Below are 25079 nucleotides of genomic sequence, written 5' to 3'. Positions count from 1 at the left end.
AAAATAAATCTAACAAAATTCTTGAAGATAACCCCCTCTCTGATTCTACACTTGTATTTCATAAAGGTTCTGAGAATGTTTCTAGGAATAATTTAAAGGAAATAGATATCTCATAGCTATTATTAGATCTAAATTGCAAGATTCTTACATCATAAGGAAAATAGTAAAAGCCTAGAATGGGATTCTAAAGGTTATAGGGAAGGACACACAAAGAAAATGTATGCTTACAAAGCTGGATATGTCAGACCAATACCCACTAAAATCACCCAGAGATTCTATCTCACGCCAGTCAAAATTACAGATTCTGGTGAGGATGCAGGCAAAAGGGAACTTCTATACACTACTGGTGAGAATGTAATTTAATCAAGCTACTCTAGAAGGAAGTATGGAGATTTCTTTTTTCTAAAACTGGAAATAGCTACATCACATGGCCCAGGTGTGAATTTGTAGGTATTCAATAAAAAGAATTCAAGTCAACATGCCACAGATAAACCTAGCAAACTTTGCAGTGTTTGTGTGTGTGTGTGTGTGTGTGTGTGTGTGTGTGTATTTTTATGTGTGAGTAATTGGAATTTTATCTAAGCATACAAAGCAAAATTATGTAATTTTCAAGAAAATGAATGCACCAGGGGATTATCAATATAGATAGTTTCATCAAGACAAAATTGTGTTTCCTTTCATTTGGTCATTTGTTATATTTTATGTAAAGTCATATATGTATAAATGACATAAGTTTTAGTGAAACTGTCCCAAAGATGAAGGGCACTAATGAGAATGATTAAGAGGAGTGGAAGGGATGTATAGGAGAAAATATGGCTAAAGCACTTTATACACCTGCATGAAAATCTCTTTATAAAGCTTGGTGCTATGTAAAATGAATATACTTCAATAAAACTTTACACATTCCTTAGCACACTTGATCCCTCTAGTTTAGTACCTGTTAAATGTTTAAATTAAAACTATTGAATCTCAAAATTTGCAAAATAATTTTACATTTAATTTCATCCATAAATTTGAAATTTTCTTATATAAAACCATATCCAGATATGCTACTATTTTTTGAACTATGTGTATTGTTTGAAAAATGTTGAATGACATTGAGTTTTTGCATGACTCACTGTGTGCAGGTATCCAGTGCTGGACTGAATATCTCAGCATAGAGGTTACTTTAAGATTTTGTGAAATCCTGTCTTCTGGATATGACATTCCCGCTGTACACATGATCTCATAACATAGTGTATAACTAATTCATTTGTACAAGATTTGCTCAAGGTCAAGCTAGTTAAAACTCCAACAGCTATGAGAGAAGCACCTGAGACTCCATCCCAGCTGAGGAGCTGCTGCTGGTGGTTGGTAGTTACTGGGGGAGGAAGCCACTTTTCTTTGGAAACATGGTCTTTGGTAGTTTTCTCATGCTCCAAGGATTTGTTGGGAATAGCTAGGTATAAATAAATGAAAGAGTTAGTGGTCAGTGTAACTTTTTCATATGCATTTGAAATATATAAATATATGTATAAATTGCATATATGTAGTAGATACAATATACATAATATGTATGTATGAAAATTTAAAATAATGTATTCATGAGATAAAATCAAGAAGTAAACATAAGATGAACATCAGAGAAAATCTTACATCCACACTGGCATATTATTGGCTACATGACCATGAATGTATTTATTCATGGACTGTACTCTAAATAGGTGGTACCACAGACATAGCCATGATGTAGTCATCATTGTGACTGAGGAAGCCTATTATTTCCTTCAAATTCCTTTGTGGAGTTAGAATTCCGAAGACATTGGAGGATATATATCCAGCTAGTCCTTTGTGGACATAGTAATGTGTATTTCCATTGGTGGTGGCATCTAATGGTTCCTGGTTTTCAGCTCTTTATCAGCTGTGTTGTGACAAGACATTGCTCTTTAGTGTCTCAGGCCTTCACATTTCAAAGACTGAACTTTATGAGCAAAGTGGAAGGATTTTCATACTAAGGCTAACATTTTTCCTCAAGTGTCATGGCCAATTTCTTCTGCTTTTGCATCAGCACGCAGCTTACCCAGACCATGACGATCCTTTGCACTGTGCCAGCCATTTCTTGCTGTGTGTGTTCATCCCTTGCTCTACCTCTCATGTTTTGCATCACTCCTATCACATTCACTGACAAGCATACTTCCTGGATATTATGCTTTTAGCTCAAGACCATTGCAGTAAGGCCAGTATTGCAATTGCTGAGTCACAAAAACTTTTCAGTGTCCACTGAATGTATATACCTTCATTACAATGTTTTATTGCTAAAAGTTCTCATCATTATTTGTCCTGTAGGTTAAATGATATCAGTGGTCTTGTTAATGCATAGCTATCGCTACCCTTTAATTTGTATACATTCAAGTATATTGTTTGGAGAGTGTAATAGATAACAATATGGAAAAAATGAAACATGTTTATTTTAAAGCATATAATAGGATTTCCTATGTGTGAATGAAAACTTGTTATTTTTTTAGGCTGTTTATCAAAGGAACTGTGGGAGGAAGATGTTTGTCATGTGTTCATTTGAAGTAGAACTATTTTATCAACTCTGAAATACATCTATTGGCAGTTTGATTTCCTGTTCTTCTGTAGACCAGGATGAGGAGAATTGATGTTTTGTGGTTCTGTGTTGCTTTCCCAGAGTTCACTGTATTTGTTCATTTGTTTAAATATTCCTTGTTAGCTCTTGGTAAAGTGCAAAAATATATCACAAAACTCTTAGATGGTTATTACTAAGTCCATTTTCAGATATTTGTTAGCTAGATTGCTATTTTGACTAGACTTTTTATTACACTTAATAATTTATTTTGCTGTTTCGGGAAAGAAAATTGATTTTCATGTATTTAATTTGTAATCTTGTCTCCTTACTCAGTTCTTTATGTGTGTCTAATGCATTCAGTGTTCTTGTTGATTCCATTGGCTTATATTAGTATATGATCAGTCTTCAAACAATGATAATGGGATTCCTTCCTTTGTAATATATAAAGCTCGTTTTTCTTATTAGATTTTCTGGAACTTTCCATGCAATATTATTTAATAGTGATGAGAAAAGGCTATAAATTAGGTCATAGCTTTAATAAAGGCAATGTTACAGTTGTAGGATTTATATAGCACTTGCTATTATTGTTGATAACAATGAAGACTTTTGTTACTTCCTAACAATGCATAGGCTAAGTTCTACACCCACACATACATCCTCATACAATTTCTATCCCTCACTCCAGAAACAGAGAGACACACAGACAGAATATTGTCTCAGAGGCTCCATGATCTATAAGTCACTTCATTTTCACTGTACCTACAAGGAAAATGAAGCACTAAAATGTCATATTGATACCCTCAAATCACACAGATAGACATGGTAGTATTATGGATGAAGGTCTCCAGGTCCAGGTCATGGTGTCATGTACAGTGTCCTTCTGAGGTTAGCATATTGTAACTTCCTGAAGGAATGTGTGAATCTGTCCTGAGTTTCTTTCTTCTCTGCCTTTTAATCTCTTGTGTCAAAATCTCTTTTAGTGGCATTCCCAATGATACCACTACACTACTCTTAAAAACAAGCAAGCAAGCAAACAAACAATTTTCTAGGTCACATTGCATAATTTTGGTATATTCTAGTTCTAAATATAAGATTTCATTAATTTTAGATATAAAAATGAATATATGCCTGCCTCTATGACCTATCTAATGTCTACTCACCTACCTATCGTCTATCAATCTGTCTGTCTGACTGTTTAATCAGTCTATTACCTATGTACCTATCATCTATCTAGTATTATGTATCTTCAATCTATCTCTGTCTATCATCTCTATCATCTACCTATCAATAATCTATAATCTATTTATCTATCCATCATATATTTATATATAATATATACATTTATCTACACATCTATTTATATATCTATAATCTATTTGTCTGTCTATGTGTGTATGTATATATGTAAATGTATATGCATGTACATATATGTGTTTATGTACATGCATGCACATATATAATGGATATCATTATATATAATGATAAGAGGACATAGATTTGAGTAGAGAAAAGCATAGACATAGGAATTGTGATAGAGAGAAAGGTAGATATGATTAAGAATGAAATTCTCAAGAAAAGAGAAAAACAAAACAAAAATGGGATAACATCATTATTCCTTCATCTGTCATAAACAATTATTTTTACCCATTTTCTCTTGAAATATCGGATAAAATCATACAGTTCTTTCCTTTGTGACGGATCTTACATACTTCATAATTATGTTAACCCTTTCCATATCTGCTTTATCTTAGCAATTCCATTTTCCATCTTCATTCTGCATTCTTTCCTAATTTCCTGACATACCCTTTCCATGCTTTTTGTCTAGTCTACATGCAGTATACTCTTGCTTTTTTTCTGAGAATGTAAACAACACCTTGCACAGCTGCTGATCCAATTTTGTTAGTCAACCTATTTTTACAAAAAAATTCATATCAGATATTTTCTTTATTTACATTTCAAATATACCTCCTGAAGCCCCCTATCCCACCCCACTTCCCTTATCCACCCACCCAGTTGGGACTCCCTGTCCTCAAATTCCACTACACTGGGGCATTGAGATGTCACAAGACCTAGGGCCTCTCCTCCCTTTGATGCCCAACAAGGCCATTCTCTGCTACATATGTAGCTGGAGCCATAGGTCCCTTCATGTGTACTCTTTGGTTTGTGGTTTAGTCTAGTCCCTGGGAGCTCTGGGGTTCCTGGTGGGTTGATATTATTGTTCTTATTATGGTGTGGCAAACCCCTTCAGTTCCTTCAGTTCTTTCTCTAATTCCTCCCTTAAGGACCCTTCAGGGACCCCATGCTCAGGCCAATGTTTGGCTGTGAGGATCTGGCTCTGTATTTGTCAGGTTCTGACAGAGCCTCTCAGAAGACAGGAGAGAGCTATGTCAGGCTCCTGTCAGCATGTAGTTCTTGGCATCCACAATAGTGTCTGGGTTTTGTGACTGTATATGGATGGATCCCCATGTGGGGCAGTCTTTGAATGGTCTTTTCTTCAGTCTCTGATCCACACTTTGGATCTCTGTATTTGCTCTCTTGAGTATTTTGTTCCCCTTTCTAAGAAGGACCAGAGCACCCACACTTTGGTCTTCTTTCTTCTTGAGTTTCATGTGGTCTGTGAATTGTATCTTGGGTATTCTGTGCATTAATACAAAACATTTGTTTATTGTCTTAAAAGTAGTTTTTAAATTTAACTGCATTATTTCTTGCTAATAAATTATTTTTTCCTATGTATATATTTATAGGGCTACTCAATGGTACCCATCTTTTATAAAATGAGACTTTTCTAGAGCTCTTCAAAGGCCAACAACAATTCCTGTTCGGGGATTTGTGGCAAAAGTTGAAGACCATTCATAGTTTGAGGACTGATTGGAGAATAGCTATCATTACATGAAGCCAGGATCACACACTGATCACATTCATCAATAAAAATTAAAACTTTAATTTGTGAAGGAATATAATAGAGATATCCAATGAATTGGTGTAGAGAATCCAAGCTTTCATTTGTACTCACTCAATAGAACACTCTTTCAAGAAGGTTTGAATTCAAACTTTACATACAATATATAAAGTACTTTACTTAAAAAAGTGTGATCTACAGTAATGTCCTTTTGAACATACTCTTAGGTATAAATATATATGTCGAAAACACATGATTCTTTGACTAGAAAAGAAAGCATAAAAACATACCTGCTAAGGATCATTTCAAAGTTTAAAAGATATCAACTTAGAATTTCAAAAACTATAAAATAACTAGGCAAAAAATCCTACTTTATTACTATTTCAAAGCAAAATGGAACTAATAAATAAATCCCAGGCTTATTGTGTATGACAAAGTAAAGAAATATAAAAGAAAGTGTTAGAAGCAGTTTTTTTTAATTATTTTTATTTTTTTTCAGTCCAGTCATTACTCCGCCTCCAGATCCGCCCTCCAACAGTTCCTCATCCCATTCATCCTCCCATGTTAGAAATAGTTTGTAATGGAGAATGATTGACAAAAAAATTCGATATCCTCAGAGATTTAATAAGAAGGCTCAATGTGGTTGGAGAATAAAATCATGGAAATGGAATATTTTTACTAAAATGCATCCAGAATTCATCATAATGAGAGGAAGAAATGGAAATTTTATTTTTAAAGTTAAGTCACATGTAGAACAGAGAATTAAAATATCATAAACTTACTAGTCACTTAACTGATGGGATGTGGTTGCTATTCTACAGTCAAAAATTCCGAACCAGAATGGTTTCCTTCTAAAAGAACTGCAGGGACAAAAATAGAGTCCAGTAACCAGCCCAACTTGGGATCCATCTCAAAGGGAGGCTCCAAGGACTGACACTATTACTGATACAATGGTATGCTTACATACAGGAGCCTGGCATGGCTGTCCTCCGAGAGGCCCAACATGCACCTGAATGAGACAGACACATAGTTAATCCAATCATTGTGCTGAAGTTGGTGACCCATGTGGTTGAATTAGGGAAAAGATGGAAGAAGCTGAGGAGGAGGGTGACCCCATAGGAGGACAAGCAGTCTCAACTAACCTGGACTCCAGAGATGTCTCAGACACTAAGCCACCAAACAGGTAGTATACACAAGCTGGTTTGAGGTTCTCCATATAACAAGACTGCTTTGTCTGGCTTCAGTGGAAGAAGATGCACCTAACCCTTGAGAGACGAGGCACTAGTGGGAAGGCCTGGTCAGGGGAAACATTCTCTTGGTGGCAGGGCTGAGGAGGAATAGAACTAAAAACTGTGGGAGCAAGAATGGGAGGTAATTAATAATAATAATAATAATAATAATAATAAATTCCTTGTCAGAGAATCAGAGAATAGGGGAGAGGAAATGTTCAAAGGAAATGGATATTGGTTTTCTAGAATCATCGAAAGACCCTTTATTAATGATTTCCTGAAGAAAGAAATGAATATCTAAATTTTCTTAAGAATAGCTAGGATTAACAAATATTCCAGAAGCCTGAAGAAAATTTACTTTCCATTTATTGACAGACTTTGGCATTTTTAATAATTTTTCTTTGAAGTAAAGTTCTCTTCGAATTTTAGGAGGCAAAAATTTTCAAGATATCATTGTAGAATTCCCTTTCTTCTAAATATTGCATTTTACTGAAAGATTATAAGCAATAAAGCCTAGCTGTGTAGCCCAGGAATCTGGGTAACCACCTCTCATCACTGTTACCTCCTCAGGATAAATTGTATCATTGCATAATTTGTCTCTGACTTTATTTTATCAGTAAATCATGAGCATTTTCCATATTGCTAAATGGTTGTTATAATTATCAATTTGATGGCTCCATTACACCCTATCAGATTTCTTCCATTAAAGTTCCCTTAGTCATTCCTTCTTTATTAGACATTTAGGTTTTATTTCCCTCAAATTTTGATTATTATATATAACATTGGTGTAATTTACATTTTATGCATATAGCTTCACTTTTATTTTCAATCAGTTCATTAGAAGTAGTTCCCTGAAGTGACATTATCATGTCAAATGTTATTGAGTAATTTCCCTAAAGGTATGAATCAATTTACATTCCAACAGACATTTTGGTATCTAGGAGCTTTGGGTATAAAGGGAGGTCAGGCATATTACAAACTTGAATATATATGTGCCAATTTACTGGGTTTAAATGGTAGGTCTAGTTAAAATAGTGAAACTGAAATTCTCTTATATGTGTTTATCTTAGTAATTATTTTATTGTTTTATTTTAGCCTTTATGTTACTTAAATTTCTGTGGGTTTTTTTGAACTACTATTTCGGACTTATTCATTTATAACAGATTCTGTTTGGGGGCAGGAATTATTAATAGAAAACATTTGATTGTTTCTGCAAGGAGTTGTACTTTCTGCTATCATGAACAGCTACTTGTATATTTTAGCAATATTATACAAAAACATCAAAGTAGAGCACTTGGTTGTCTCACCCAACTTGATACTCTTCTCTCTTATTCTCCTCTTTTCCGAGGTTGAACAGGGTTCTATTAAAGACTGTTAAAACACACGGGGTAGCTTTAGGACACTGTTCTGGTGAGTGAAATGTAAGCACATTCATTCTGGTGATGTCTTCCCCTACTTATTTCCTCATTTGGATGGAATACTGAATGAAGCTACAGCAGCCATTTTCTAATGTAAGAGAACTAGAAGGGAGATGATTGATTTCTTCTCATGCTCACTACATTTATGCACTGTATTATGCACTATACAAAACAAAAGCAAAATGTTATTTACTGAAGGCAACATAGCTTGACTCTTTCTATGGGGCAGCTAATCAACTGCTAGGGAGAAAAGTTGATTTCTATTTTAGTGGATCTCATGTTTAAACTACTCAGCTATAACTTTATTTATATGGTCATTAATGTGAGACCACCCTCGTTTAGGTAATGTTTTATACATCGTGCCCATGAGTGTGACAATGGGAGAAATGAACTTGAAGGCATTCATGAATTCTCCACCCAGAGAAGTCAAAGTTCCCGTGATGAGTTCAGTGTGTGCCTAAGGAATACTCTGAAATGGCCTCTTCATATTCACTCTGGAAGAGGCCTTGTTTGTACATTTACTAGTCAGGGACAGTGTAGCATTGATGAGTGTGCATTCTGTGCCTGAGAAATAATGTTAAGTAAGAAAGAGATATTGCTCTGTCCTTCCCCTTGAAGATTTATTTCCACACAAGGACATGAATATGAGAAAGAGACCATTCATATAAACAAATATTTTTAATACTGTGTGTGATTGAAAATGAAAATAAAATAGGAAAGAAAAAAATCAATAGGAGAGAACAAAATGAAGCTGTAGACTAGCCCAAGTCTCCCAGTCAATAAAATGATCTGCGTTCTCTGAGTTTTCTGAACTAGTGTTTTTATGACACCAAGCGCTGCATGGAATAAGTGGGCCTACACCTGCACTAGAAGCTATTTTCATGTTATAAATGCTACCACTTCAGCTACAACCATATAGAAGCAGACCACCGTGAAAGAGTGGCCCCAGCCCATCAATACTGCACGTGCTAGTGGCTGTTCAGTTATAAGCCTAGCCAGCGCCTGGGATTTCCATGTGTAAGAGGTGTGCCCAGGACCAAAGGCTGGAGTTTTGCTTTTTCCTTCTAGGCAACCTTCCTAAGTAAGTCACAGACATGAGGAAGGTCACTGGTTGTATGTGACCTCTACTTCCTTTCCTCTGGAGCAGAGAAGTTATTCTCCAAGGGAGAAAAGAGTCTACGAACAGTCAGGCAAAGAGTCAGATATTAGAACTTTTGTGCATGGAAAGGGTCTCTGGGTTTTTCTCTCTTTAAAAAGTGGTCTTTTTCCCCCACTGTGGACTTGAGGAGGAAATAAAAGCAATTTGTTCAACATCTGTCTTCTCCTTGTATTGCTGCTGTTTACAGAGGAACTTGCTTCCTTTAGCTCTGATGTAATGTCTCCTTTCTTTAGGAAACAGGTGTCAAAACAAGCAGAAAATCCAATTTTCAAGCAGCTCAAATCAACTTGAGACTTTCTACACACTGGGGTGCTTTTACCTTGGAAGTCTCCCATGAGGCACAGTGCTTCCCAATATCAAGTTTTGGTTTTTGTTTTTTGTTTCCCTTGGCATGTTTAAAAGCAGTTCTTAAGAATTAGATCTGCCCTATCTTGGTCCTCTAGAATAACAGCACTGTTATTTGGATAGAAAATCATACATTTTAATTTTAATTGACATAGTAATTGTACCTATTTTGGGGAACTGTGCTGGGTGCATATAATGTCTAATGATTAAGCAGTGTGTACATGGGTATAATGTCTAATGATTAAGCAGAGTAATTATCATATCCATCACATCAAACGCATATCATTTTTCTTGTGTTGGTAAAATAAGATTCAAAATGTTTTATACATTTAGTTGTATTTAAATATATAATAAATTGTTTATTATTTTATAAGTATTTGTTGTAATTATAATGTACTATATTATAGTACATTGAATGAAATCAGTTATTTTATATAATTATTATATCCTAGTAAACAATGATATATGGTCAAAATATAATTTTATTAAAAACTCAATTATTGATTATTTTTATTTAGGTTTTATATATAGGTCCCAGGACTGTTCTGAATTCCATCTCATTAAACCTTGATTTTAGCAAAAGAGGAAGAGAATCTGGGTTAACTTCTTTTTATATTACAGGAAGTTTCAGACATTTCCTCATCAGGTGTAAAGTGATGGAATTTATAATGCTCTATGTGAGAGGAGGAATAATCCCATTTTATAGATGAGAAATTCAAGAGTAGTAAAGATTCAGCACTCCACATAACAGCATCAGAGTATAGTGGAACTGTGATTTAAGTCCAGTTCTAAAAAGTGCACGCTCTACCTTGTTGTGTAACTATTTGTATTTGCATATTGGATTTCATAGGCAATGGTGGAGAGGAAGTTCATTGCTGGTCTCTGTTACTTACCAGCAGTGAGACTGGAACTTGAATAAGTTCCTTGGTTTTATATGTCTGAATATTCTTCTCTGTGGATTAGAGAAAATAATTACCTCATAGGACTTAAGTAGGGAAATAGCTTCCTATGGTGTCTGTGAGTCTGTTAGATCCTCTGGACCCTTACTGTCATTGAGTAGGTGCCCTAAAGGTCTTATCAATTGCTATAAACTGCTTCTCTCTCTACCTCCTTCTTTTACTCCATCTCAGGTTTCACTACATAGTCTAAGCTAGTATAAAACTTATAATCCTCCTGACTCATCCTCCCAAGTGATAGATAATAAGTGTATTTTATTACACCTGGTTGGTATGCTCATCTCTACTTCATGAACTATAATATAGAATACTAGGCTTAGTTTTTCTTTTGTGTATTACCTTTGGACAGAGATAGTTTGAAGGGAGTGTGTAGTTTATTCTGCAGTTTCAGTATTTATATATGAAGGAAACCCTCTTTTTTGCCCTAGTTTCAATTAATACAAGTTGTATATCTCCTAACAAAATGACGATGGTGATGATAATGATGATGATGATGATGATGATGATGACGATGATGATGACGATGATGAAGATGACGATGATATCTTTGTTTCTACAATAAACTCCTTTTCAAAATACATGTGGAAGATTTGTGAATTTCATTGCAAAGGGATGCGGTAGAGTGAGTGGTCCTGTGCCACTCATGACCTTTACCTTCCCCTTGAGCTTGCTATTCTGTCAGGAAAGGCAGAAGTGCAGAATGTTCATGCAGCACAAGTTGAGAAAAGCCAACTTTAGAAAGTGACTGACAAACACTATAAATCCTCAATATCTGTGACACATAGACATCTAGAGTCTCTTCTCCTAATCTGAAAATGTCACTATTTGATTCCCACGGAGTCGTCACTATTGATTGCTTTCTTTAACTGGCAGGGTCTACAGTTTGGTACTGGAGAACTGGAAGAAATGGGAGCCATGTACTGCTTGGGTCTGCTCATCCTGGAACTCAAATCTGCAAGCTGCAGCCATAGGCTCTTGGCTCAGGCTTCAACTCTGCTGAATGCAGATGTTCTGGAATGCCACCTCCAGCGGTAAGATGCTTACCAGGGGATCAAGGATGCCTCTGGTGTATTTGGTACAAGTGTCCTGGTAAAGTGGATTGATAGGTCCTTGGTAGACTGAAAAGAAGGATGAGATACCAAATAAAGGTAGGTTCAACTGTCCTGTGAGGAAAGCCAGATTTTGAACTGCACAGATACAGAAAATGTGGGCAGGCTTTCTCCTTGTACACACACATAAATAATATTTTTTACATATTTATAAATATATAATTAATACTTAATGCTTATGATAATGAATCTGAAGCCTGGTATCACAGTCTTACCCAAGTATAGACTCTTTTTCTTGTGATGCATTCTTATGCATGTAATATTTTGAGCTACTGCTCGATGTAAAAATAGAGAAGTATCTCGCTGTTGATATCTTAATGCTTGGGACAAGTGTCTCTTTTTCAAAAAGTGTCCTTCTGGGTAGAAGATAATTTATTATTGGTCAAGAGAAATGAATTCACATGGCTGAAAATGGCTGGATATCTGAGACCAGAGCACCAGTAATGAGTCAAGGGGTAGATAACCATTATACAAGTAAGCTTTTGAGATGCACTTTCCTATAGACAAACACTTGGGGACCAGGAGTCATCACAGGGTCCAAAGAGGTCAAATCAAAGACTGCGCTTTGTGCAATGGGAACCAAGTAGGATTCCTTGTCTACTGATAAATGAGAAAGCATATAACCATGTGCTTTATCTCCAACAGCCAAGGAAAAAGTATTAATTCAGAGAAGACTTTAAGTTCCCGCTAATTTTCATCAGTTTTCTATGTGTCACAGAGATGTGCATCATGTGGCTGTTCACCAAATGGCCAGTCACGCCTAAGATCTGGCTGTGCACATGAATACGACTTTGGGAAGCATCCATTTCTCAGAGACTTAATTACCTAAATACAGTAATTAACTTGCTCAGCATAGAGTAATATAGAACCCAGACAACAGAAACTTAAGTTAATCCAGTGCCAGCCCCTGCCCAGGAGACACTGCCACCCTTTACCTTGGTTTTGGGCATCACCACTTCCATCTGAACCTTCTTCCTTCCATGGCTTTCAGCAACCAAATGCTTTGCATGTCTGACTTTCTATTAGTTTTCAAACTCTCCCTCTGACAGCCAGTGTGTTCACCTGCTTCAACTTATATTTCCAATTGTCTCCTCATCTTTTCCTTTGCTGAGTCATGTTGGGTGGGGACACAGATGAGCCTTCCTTACCTTTATCTCCCTTCTATCTTCAGCTGCTCATTGAGGGAAGATTGAGCAGAACTAGCATTGCTTGCTTTCCCTGAATTGATTGTGCCCGTCTGTTTGATCCATTGCAGTAAGGATTAGTTGCTTGTAAAGGAGAACAAGAAGCAATCCATCAAAGAAATGCCTTTTCTAATTCAGGTCAAAAGAATTCAGTGTCAGGCTTCAAATACAACTGGTGCCATGTGGCATCTCATACAAAGATCTCTCTCTCTCTCTCTCTCTCTCTCTCTCTCTCTCTCTCTCTCTCTCTCTCTCTCTCCACACACACACACACACACACACACACACACACACAAGCAGAATACCACTGACTATCAATTTTCAGCTTCCATTAGTCCAAGGATACTGAGGTTGGACATTGTCCTCTGACTTGTCTGTTTAGACTGACTCAGGAACCTAAGGACAGGCTGCCTGAAAAGAGGAAGTGATTAACATGCTTGTTTGGATTATATTTGAATTAAATTGTATATGTATGTTTGGTAGAAATTAACAATAAAGGAACTATCTCTTCCTGTTTTATTTTTAGCCACAGTAGTATCCATTCTATGAAACTACAGGTCTAAGCAGATTTTGGTTCTTGTTCAAAGGGCCTGGTGACTACTTGACATGGGGAACATCAGCCTGAAAGTTTATTGACACCCCTATATCCCAGAGAACAAATCCATACTCACTGACAAAAGGGAAACTAATAAAATAAAATCTTCTGGTTTGAAACCAGAGATAGGTGTTTGAGTGAACTTGATAAGTTTCTATCTGATGAATAGAGTTAAATCAAGAAATACCATAATAATCAGTTAGGTTTGATACACACTACTAAAAACAAAAGACACACACACACACACACAAACATGGAGTTCATTTTATGTTGGCCACCTACTACTAAGCTTCAGGCACGCCCTGCATTGTGGTTGATATATCCAGTGGCTCTCCATTGGAAAAACTTACTGTCCTCTTATGCCCAGTAGGAATCAACTGCAAATGGTTTCTTGTTTATGGGTGGGACTTTGTGTCTACTTCTATCTCTCAATGTTGGGATTCTGTCTTTTTTTTTTTTTGGCAACAAAACAAAGCAAAAAGGAAATAAACTAATCAAAATGAAATCTCAGAAATTTACCCAGTATAAAAACTTTATACTTGATGCAGATATTAAGCATAAAATTAACTCTTGTCAACAGCTCTTCATATATTTTCTTTTTATTATTATCTCATTTAAAATAATTTTATGTATGTATGTATGTATATGGTGTATGTGCACATGCATGTAGGCATGCAAACCCCTGTCTATGTGTGCAGAGACTAACGATTACCCCTGATGTTCATTAGTCCCTTGCTTGTCTCAGGGACTCTGAATCTACTTGTCTTGCAGTCAAAATGCTTCAGTGATGTTCCCATCTCTGTCTCCCAGTGTTCTGTCCACTGGGGATTTGAACTCAAGGACAAATGTTGGCACTGCAAATGCACTTAGGAACTAAGCCATATCCTCAGCCTCTCTTAGTATGTAGTAAAGATTTAAAGTATGTTTTAAGTCTGTGGCAAACTTCTCACACTCTGCCTCTTCTTGGGATCAAATAGTGTTTCTATTACCTTTTGCAAAGACTCTGTTGTCATATTCTAAAAGTGAAGAGGAGGAAGGTTGCTCTTTTTCATGTTTCTGCCTTAAGAAAGGCAAGCATACTCATAACATCTGAGCCTTCGGCTTCCTCAAAGGCATTAACCCCTAGAGACGACCTGCAGGGAAGAGAGTGTGTGGCTGAACATGGACACCGTGTTTCTGACAATAGGTTTCATGCCTCATTTGCAGTAAAAACAATTAGAGTGGCCACTGATCCACTGAGCAGCGGTCTTTCAGGAGTAGAGGAGAGGCGGAAACAGTGAAATAAAGTGCGGGTGTTCTTTGCTTCCTGTTTTCTTTTATGTCATTTTCCTCCCTGTTGCTCATTTAAAAAAAAAAGATGTCTGCTGATTCCTTATAGCATCTTTTGATCTTCTTTCTGTCTCTGTTCCTATCTTCTCCCTCTCAATCTTCTCCCTGGAAAAACCGTGTGCAGGGCAGGGATGGATGCTGAGTGGCTTCCTCTGGAGGTGCTGTTCATCTGCTGTGACATGTCTTTTGCAAAGTCATTTAACAGTTGTGCCGAGTCAGCTGCTGTTCATCTCGATTTGTGTCCCTCCGCTGTCTCTTGATCTTCTCAGCCGAGCGACCCTATCTCCATGTGTCCCTCCATTAATAACGGAGGAATGTTCTGCGCCTCAGCAGCCCCTGGGAAACCCATAGATTCTCCAAATCACAGATGGCCTCTTTAGTCTGAGTCTCTTCAGAGCTTACACAGAGAAAATTTGCTTAAAACTAAAACTCCAACTAAAACCAAAACTCTTGCCCACATTGTAGAAAAAAAAATACTACTGTTATTTTTGTGTTTGTGTCTTTTCAGGGTGGGATGGAAGTATTTCCGTGTATGCAGGTAGAGAACACATGACAATCCCGGATATCTTTTGTCTGGAATGACTCATATTATTTTGAAGTAGCACTTTCCTTGGCCTGGAACTCACCACATAGGCTAGACTGGCCAGCTAGCAGGCCCCAAGATTCCTGTCCCCAAACTACCCCATCCCCACCCCCACACCATGTTAGTACTATAAGTATTACTACCATGTTTGGCTTTTTTTAAATGTGAAATCTGTGGATTGAACTCGGGCTCTCTCGCTTGCAAGGAGAGCGTTTTTCAACTGAGCCATCATCTCCTTAGCCCCGGGAAAAGATTAATAATTAAAACAGCAATTGATTTTTATTGTAAAACTATAGTTTTATTGGGTAGACCGATGTCTCAGCACTTAAAAGTACTGCTTTTGCAGAGGACCCAGGATCATTTCCCAGAACCCACATGGTGATTTACCACTGCCTATAATCTAATTCCAAGGGAATTGAAGCCCCTTCTTGTCTTTGTGGGCTCCTGAATGCTTATGGCACACACAGGCACACACAGGAAAAAAAATTCTTTTATTTTTATTTTTTAATTTTTTACTGACTCTTTGTGAATGTCACACCATGTACCCAAGCCAACTCATCTTCCCATTACTCATATATATCCTCTTTCTGTCCTTTATGATAAAACAAAACAAACAAACAAAACCCCATCTCACTGTGGTGCCGCAGAGTGTCAAGTTATGTCACACAGTGATACACTTTTACCCGAATAGCTTTACTTGCAAATATTCACTGCAATGAGTTATTATTGGTCTGGTTCAAGGCCTCTGGCTCTGCTACACCATCAGTACTGTATTCTTACAGGACTCCTCTTAGGCATCCTATGTCATGGAGATCCTGTGGCCTTGGCTCTGCAGGACCCGCCGCTTTACATGATCTAGCACTTTATACATGGCCTAGGTGTTTTTTATTTTTAAAGAAGGAAAAAACTTTTATTCTATGAATCAGAATATATAATTCAGAAAACACAAGCAAAACCCCATGCCAGCCTTTAGTCATCAGATAACCCCTGCCAACCTTCACTATGAATATATTAAAAGACCATATCATTTTTTTCACATTTTCTACCATGATATACTTTCATCTTTGAGGCTTGGTGGTGCTGACATGTAACCTCAGCTACCTGTGAGGCTGAGACAGGATAATTGAAAGTCCAAACCTACCTGACCTACAGACAAAGTTAAAGGCCAGCATGAGCAACTTAGTAAGGCACTATCTCAAGCTAATATGATGAAAGAAAAAAGGGACTGTGGATATAGCTAAGCATTCACGTGTTGGCCTAGAATGTACAGGACCATAAGTTCTTTGCCCTATAAATAAGTATATAAGTAATCTACCTTCCTTAGTATCACCATGTTATATAATGTATTTACATGCATGGACCTGTATATTTTTTGTTGTATAGTCTGTTCCATTGGCCTTCAAAGGACACATGGCTTTTAGTCTCATAGCATTTCAATGTACACACATGATGCTGAAAGTACAGATCATTAGTATTTGCTAAGAAAGTGATCTGTGTGTTCCTATACTTCTCTTCACTAAGGAATTCTCTACTGAGTTTTACGTGTAAAGCTTGACTTCCTGGGAGTTTAAAATAAATATAATAAAAATAGTCGTTTTCAATATAATTTTATTGAACAGTTTATTGACTATCAAACCCATCACCAGATCTGATACCTGTGTCTACTCATCTGGGTCTTTGATGCTTTCTAGCAAATACATGGTGGCGTTTCTCAGTACTCTTTATGTGATTTTTTAAATAATGCATTATAAGCTTTTAACTTTCATATTTAAAAACATTATTACTGCTCAAAGAGCTGCCATTTCCTATTATCATTTTAGTTATGTAGGAAAAGACTGCATTATTTTTGTATTTATTTGCAGCTTCACTGAAGTCAATAATCATACTTAACTTTGCTTTATGAATTTTTAAGATAGACAATAGTATCATTTATAGACTTTTGACAGCTTTCCTTACATCATTTTCATTGTTTTTTATTTCTTTGCCTTTCTAAAAAATATAAGAGATTTTCTATTTATTTATAAAAATTATTAGTGTATGTGTGATGTGTATGTATGTTGTGAGTATGGGGGTCTATATGTGGAGGTCATAGAACAGCCAACTGCTGAGACAAGCTCTCTCTTGATTCTTGAACACTCCGCACTCCACGATGGTGCTTCCATTAGAACACAGGTGTTTCCTTGTCTCCAACTTTCATCTCTTATGTTATTATAGTAGCTTCGCAATTACAGATCTAAAAAACCATATCTGGTATTTGTGGATTCCAAAGATGAAACTGAGGTCAAAAAGCTTATGTGGCCAATACTTTCATCTACTCTGAGCCATCTTGCTGGTACTTTAATTGACTCTCAATTTTGACATAGAGCCTGTGTATTCCAGGCTCATTTTAAATGCACTGTGTAGCTGAGAGTGGCCTTGAATGCCTTATCTTTCTCAAATATGGGAACTATACATGCCCCCCCCATACCCAGTCCTTCTTATTGTATGATATGTATATCACTTTATAGACTTTTCTAAAGTCAAGGAGAATTTTATTAGCATTTCAAAGAAAAGACACTAAGTGACCTCTGAGTTAGGTTAACATGGGTGTCAGTCACATGTCAGCCAAGCAGCTACAATAGAAGGGAGGAGGGTTTTGAGCAAGAGTGAAGCCAGCTTGCTTGGGAAAGCAAGCCGAGGACAAGGCTAGGACAAAGTGGAAGCAATTTCCTCTTGATGTGGGAGAATTTGCCTCTGTTTGTAAGGATGTTAAGTCCATGCTTAGTTTTCTTTTCTTTTTTTTTTATCTTATAAACATAGGACTTTACATTTCTCCAGTTTCACCTGTTCTTTGAACATGCATACATTGTTCATTAAAAAAAAGTCTTTTTGTTTGAAACAAGAATTTATTTCTCCCCTGTTCTTCTTTCTTCCCTCCCTCCTTCCCCTCTTTTCTTTCCTTTTCCTCTTGTTTTATAAGTTAAGTCTTTTTAATTGATTTTGATTTTGAAACCTCAATCTTTGGGACATATCTCTGTTATGTGACAACAGTGAATCCTTTCCTGTCATTTAATTTTTATCCCCCCAAAGCATTGGATATCAGTTTTCTAAATTCTATATCCTATTGCTCTTTTTGTTATTTTTCTACTTTTTCTCAAATTTTCAAATTCCAGCAATCTAAAGCATGTTTTCTTGTATTCAGTGTCTGTATCTGGTGCTGTGCACACAGTGTGTTTAACGTCAGTCACCTCACATGTTACATTGCAGCTATTTCCTCATCTCTCAACAGTTTCCTTCCATTTTATTCAAATTTACAATATAACCAGCTTGCTTTACATTTGGATCTGTTTATCTTTTCATTGACTAGTACATGGATTCTGATTTTCCTGAATGTCCTTGACCCTTAACATTAGACTCCTAAGGCTTGCCGTTTGTCTATGGTTAGCCAATTCGCAGATGCCCTGTCACTCCATTACTGAAAAAAATATCGTTGCTTCTTACCATGTAGAATATTTCACTAGGTCTGGGTGGCTACCTTCCTTTCCTCACTGTCTCCCCATTTCTTTTCCAACAGTTTCTATTTGTTGTCCAATCAACAGAGCTCTGTCAAGCCTTACAAATGCTCAGTTGTCAAGAGCTTAAAATTCCATTTATCCTGTAGGAACATAGTGTGGTTAATTTCAAGTTCATTTGTTTTACTTTGATTGTGATATGAGAAAATAAAGTTGGAGTGATTATATTGGAGAGTTTCAGGAGAGAGAAAAGGGAGACAGCATTGAGGACTCATGGGCACAAAGATATCATATGTGGGCCAGAAAATAAAGGGGGGGGGGGAGGAAACCAGGAATATGGGAAAATGTTTCTTGAAATTACCATTAAATAATTATGTATTATTTAATGAAGAGAATGAAGGCTATGGTGTGAAATCTGTGGGTTTCAAATTAGCACTGTTTCCATCAATTCCAAAGTACCCAAATTGTGTGATAATTCTGTTGATACCTCTCCTTAACTGACTTCTCACACATCAATTCCTATGGTGTGTGATATCTCAGAATAGTCTTAGCTTCATTCTGTAGTTGTAGGCCAAGAAATGCTACATGGAAGGAAGAATTTGAGTGGAACTTGGCCTAGGAGTCATTGCCGATTTGGGGGATGAAAAGATGCCCTGAAACATTGAATGATTCCTTAATCTGTCAGGAAAATTAACTGATTAGTCAAGAGGAAGTGCCCGTCTTAGACTGAGAGAACTAGGGCTTCAACAAAAGTTCCTCTTACATCTGCAGCTAAAAAAGAGCAAAACAAGTTTTTATAAAATTTTATGCTGATTCTTCTATAATAAATAAATTAAAATAATGAAAACTGAATGTTAGCGTGTCTCTGAGCAAAGAGGTTTAATATCACACAGCTATCTGCAAATTGGTTTACTTTCCCCAGGAGAGTAATTTAGCAATTTGCAAGAAGGTCTATAAAAACCTCTCACTTGATATGACATTTCTAGCTTGCTGAATATCTCCCAAGAAAATAAACAAAACTGGAAACAATATTTTAGTATGTAGCTATTTATAGAAAGGATGGTGTATGGCCACATAATTTTAAACACCCCAAAAACCTACTAGTAGAAAAGAGAGGAGAGGAACATTATTGGTAATCTTTCTAGGATACTATAGAACAACAAAATAACGAGCATTTCAATGTATAGATCAAGCATTTCTGTGTCCTGGATTCTTAAGTATTTTATAAGGATCAATGTCATTTTGAGAAATGATCCTTTTATGGTATATATTATTACTAAAATTTGTTTGTACATTTTGTTTATTTATATGCATACTGTACATGTATATATGTGTGTGGTTTATGTGTATATGTTATTCATATGTGTATTGCATCATCTACATATGTGTAGTGGGGACTAAGTGGGTAGCAAAATGTATGTACATGGAGTCCTAGGTTGATAGTGGGAGTTTTCCTTTTCTCTATTTACTGAAGCTAAGTCTCTCAGTTAAGCCCAGAGCATGCACATAAAGCTAGTCAGGTCAGCTAACTTGCTCCAGAATAGGTCTATCTATTTCGTTGAGTATTAGAATTGCGCATACAAGCAGCATTGAAGCAGGTACCAGTGATTCAAACTCCAGTCTTCATGCCTGTAAATTGTCTTAAATTTTTTCAAATCCTAGTTTTAATATGGGTTTTTAAACACCTCCTTTCTAGCCCACCACCCACCAGATGTAGTGAAAAAGGGGTTATTAGGATACGAGGAAGCAGACCTGTTTAGAAATTGTACTTTGAAGTAAATCCAATCTGCCTTGTCAGGAAAGCAGTAGTTTAGACAACAGAAATCAACAGTGGCCGCTTGATCCATTCACAAACACTTCATAAATATACAAGGCAGTCCAGTTCAGTAGAGTCAGGATAACAAACTAGCAAAAACAGCCAGGCCTCTACTGGCAATTAGGCAATTTCCAATTAGCACGAGTTAGCAAGAGCAACCAAGACCAGCAGGGACACAAGGAGAAGTTCTTGGCAGTGCCTCTCATAACCAAGTAACAATCAGTGAAGATGAAGATGTGAGCCCAAGAATTGTTGCAAAGCTAACTATGCAGCTGTCCATGGGTCAGCATGTGAGTTTGTCTCAGCAGAACTCCACGTGAATCTGTATCAGCTGTATCATTCCACCAATTGGCCTGAGTCCCCTGAAGCAGTGAAAGGTCATCGGAATACCGCCGGAAGTTGTGTTGGTGTGTTTTATCTTTATGGAGTCAAAACAAACAGATCTCAGCTCTGCAATGTAAGCAAACCCATACACAAGTGTCATTAGCAAAGAATCCTTCATCATGTGTCCTTTCATATGCTTGTTTTAGCAAAACATCTTTTCACCTGTGTCTGCTTCAGCCAAGCATTCCTTCAAGTGTCTGCTTTAGCAAAATATCCTTTTACCCGAAAACAACATCTGACACAACTGACTTCCCAAAGAATTCATAAGTTTCCACTTCACTATAGCTTGGGATTTAACTGTTGAGTCATCTCCTAGGCTACTACCATTTATTTTTATAAATAAAGAAATAAAGTTTTATGGTAGTTTAGAAATACATCACATGTGAGAATCTTTGATAGATTATGCCATATTTTCAATCTATCTCCAACTCCCACATTCAGGTTCTTATTCTCTGTTATGTTCAGTCATTCAAAGTGTAAGTGGAACAATTAAAAAGCATGGTAATTAATGTTGCACACACATTTGTCGCTTTAGCACCCTGCACTGACAAGGTGAAGGAGATGTAAAATTTGTAATTTAGACTCATTCAGGTCTTAATTTTTCTTTTTGTGGTGCAATTCCCGAAAAATATGTGCTAGGCGTGTATCTATTAGCCTGTTCTTATAAATTTGAAAACCTAGAGACTGCATTTTGAACCAGAAATACATCTTGATCATTTTAATATCATACAAGAAATGGTGAGCGTATGTTGCCATAGGCTAAAGATTTCACTGCCTATGGAGTTAAAACTTTCAGAGAAAATGTTATGCATAAAAAAGAGTGAAGCATTTTTTATATTGAATTTGTAAAATGTTTCTTCCTAATTGTAACCAATAAAGCAAACCTAAAGGAATTCCATTTAAACAGGTCACTTGCATAACCCAAGGAATCTTTTTGAACCTCTGGATCTCTGGTATAACTAAGTGACTTTCTCACTGGCATCTCATTCTCTTGAGCCTCAGGCTCAGTCAAATGAATGGCTTACCTTTTGCCTATGAAATGATAAACACTTGAAAATAGAATAGGCTCCCAGTCCCTGGGGGAGAATTTCAATCAAGGAACCCACTATTCCTGCTCTGCATCAGTGCCTTCCTTTGCATTTTGTTGTTAATTTTTAAAAATGGAAGGACCAATCAAACTCTTGAAGTTTTTTTCAAACAAACAAACAAACAAACAAACAAACAAAAACCCAATTGGGTTTAATGTAAGGAAGCTCCAAATAGTCTTCGGCATATGATCTAACGTCAGAGGCTCTGCATATGAGCTAAAGACTAGTACTTTAGCATTAAGGTTCAAATTTTCATGGCCATTTCACTCATACAGATTAATTTACTAGATTTGGTAAAGGAACACAAACATACAAATGTTAAAGCAAAGGGTGGAGAGGCAGAGGAGAAGAGGAGGGAGGAAAGGAGGAGTGGGAAGCAAAAGAAGAGGGAGAGAAGGAAGGAAGGTAAACGCTACGATATAGAACAAAGTCAGGATGTAGAATCTCAGGATGGGAATAAAAATAATGATAGACAGTTGACAGGTTTTATTGGGAAGATCTTACATTTGGACAAGAGTGGTATGGACAAAAGAGGGTGGTTTATCAGTTTCTGTATATATGTGTGTCTTTTTTCTTAATATTATTTATTATTTATTAATTTTATTAAGTTAAGCCCATTTGGAGCTTCCCTTCCTTCTATCCTTACTTCCCTGTATACTGCTATTGCTTCTCTGAGAAAGGGGACCTCCAATGGATATCAACCTACCTTGTAGTAGGACTGGGCCAATCTTCTTATGAGACTAGTTAGCCCAGTTAGGGAAAAAAGGATTCAAAGACAGACAACAGAGTCTCTGCTCTAGTTGTTAGGGGCCGCATATGAAGACCAAGCTGCAAATCTGTTACATATGTGTAGAGGGCCTAGGTTTTTCCAATGCATGTTCTCTGGTTGGTGGTTAAGATTCTGTGAGCCTCCGTGGGCACAGATTTGTTGATTCTGTATGGGTTCCCTCTCATAAGGGGGAAAAACGAAACTCAGAAGTTAAATGTATCTCCACATCTTTTCACTGACTAGTTTTAAATCAACTCAACACAAGCTAGTCATTTGGGAAGAGAGAGCTTCAGTTGAGGAAATGCCACCATCAGATTGGCTTGTGAGTAAGCTTGGGGTGCATTTTCTTGATTGATGATTGATGTGAGAACATCCAGCTCACTGTAGGCAGTACCATAACTCGGCTGATGGGATTGGACACTATAAAAAACAATCACTACAAACTAGGGAGAGCAGCTCAGTATACAGCACTCTTCTATGGCTTCAGCTTCAGTTCTTACCTCTAAGTTCATGCCCTGCTTGAGTGCTTGCTCTGATTTTCCTAGATAAAATAAATATCTCCCTTTCCAAGTGGCTTGTGATTCATCACAACAACAGAAAAGTTTCCATCTATCTATGTACCTATCTATCTATGTCACATATTCATTTTCATGTATACATGCATGTATATGTCTGTGTATAATAGTAGTAGTAGCAGTAGTAGTAGTAGTACTTATGCTGATCACAACTTATGCAACAGTAGGGATGTGGCAGCCCATATACTTTTTTAGATTTCATAAATTTAAAGTTAAATACATTAGGGTAAAACAAGTGGCTCATAGGTAAAAGTGCTAGCCTCCAAGCTGATGATCTGAGTACAGATCATCATGTATAACAAACATGATAGAAATAGGAAAGCAACTCCTACAAGTTGCCTTTAAGCTCCACATATACAGCCCTGCCACACAAAATAAAGAAATTTAAATTAAACTCAATACCTTAAAATTCCTTTCAGCTCTGAAGTTTTATGCTTAGCCTTAAAGCTATGGACACTCACACGATCATCTCATTAGATTCTGAAAAAGTCTTTGACACCCCCCTCATGTTAAAAGTATTGGAGAGATCAGGAACTCAAGGTCCATACCTAAACATAATAAAATTATTATACAGCAAACTAATAGCCAACATCAAACTAATAGAGAGAAACTCAAAGGAATCCCATTAAAATCAGGGATTTTAATTCCATTAAAATCAGGGATTTTAATTCCATTAAAATCAGGAAAGGGCTGCCCACTCTCCCTCTATCTATTCAATATAATACTTGAAATTCTAGCAAGAGCAATTAGAAAACAAAGAGCTTTACTCATTTTTATATAACTGGGAAAGCAAGACAGAATTGTGAAAGTCACGCAAAGCTTATATTTGATGGAATCAAATATATGTATTGCCTTGATTCTAATAGGAAAGTAATAAAGGGGCTCATAATTAACAGTGCATAGATTAAAAAAGAAAGAAATAAGTTACAGAAACATGGAATGTAAAATAGAGGCAGTAGTACTAGATGACCTTGACTTACAGGAAATAATACGGTGTGAAAAAAATGTAGAACCAACCCAACATGAGAGGCAGAAAGGGAGTAAGATAAAAAGGCGTTTGGACCAGTGTTCCAGTGTCTTCACTAGCATGCCAGTACAGAGCCTGTTTTGTTCCTGGGATGTATATTTGTGGAGAAATGAATAATGATTTGACTACGACACTGATTTTTGACACTGAGACCAAAAGAGTGTACCAGTAATGGAAAGTAGTTTTTTTTTTTATCCTGTGAAATCTAATTATGGGCTTACAGAATGCATTTATGGAGACAGTCTAGCCCATTAAAAATGGGGATTACGTAGATATTTTGCAATACCTTAGTATTCAGTCTTATGGCTTTGATTCAGGAAAGCTGACTACTGTCCTCCATTTTGCCAGTGGTTACCAAAATAACTGCAATGAAGAGATGGAATAATGGTAACAGCAGTTAGACAAGTGATGCATATACAGTCGGTGTTCACTGCCTTAAACCAGCCCTTAGGAAGTCATTATTCTATTAGTATCAATTGTTCGTGTGTGGGGAGTAAAAGCTCACTAAGTATATCAAATGCTTGATAAAAATAAATAGCTATGAGACTTTTCAT

At 36.7% G+C, this 25079-nt stretch overlaps 1 protein-coding gene across 1 annotated transcript in view; it reads left to right on the top strand.

Annotated features, from left to right (window-relative positions):
* Nucleotides 1-25079, top strand: part of Agbl1 (AGBL carboxypeptidase 1) — a 907135-nt gene that overhangs the window by 637526 nt on the left and 244530 nt on the right. The window contains exon 22 of the mRNA XM_052186269.1: nucleotides 11449-11606. Within this exon, the coding sequence (XP_052042229.1) occupies nucleotides 11449-11606 (158 nt within the window). The remainder of the gene's footprint in view (nucleotides 1-11448; nucleotides 11607-25079) is intronic.

Source organism: Apodemus sylvaticus, chromosome 1 (genome assembly GCF_947179515.1).
Source record: "Apodemus sylvaticus chromosome 1, mApoSyl1.1, whole genome shotgun sequence".
NCBI classification, from domain to species: Eukaryota; Metazoa; Chordata; class Mammalia; order Rodentia; family Muridae; genus Apodemus; species Apodemus sylvaticus.
This window is presented reverse-complemented; position numbering and strand designations above follow the sequence as displayed.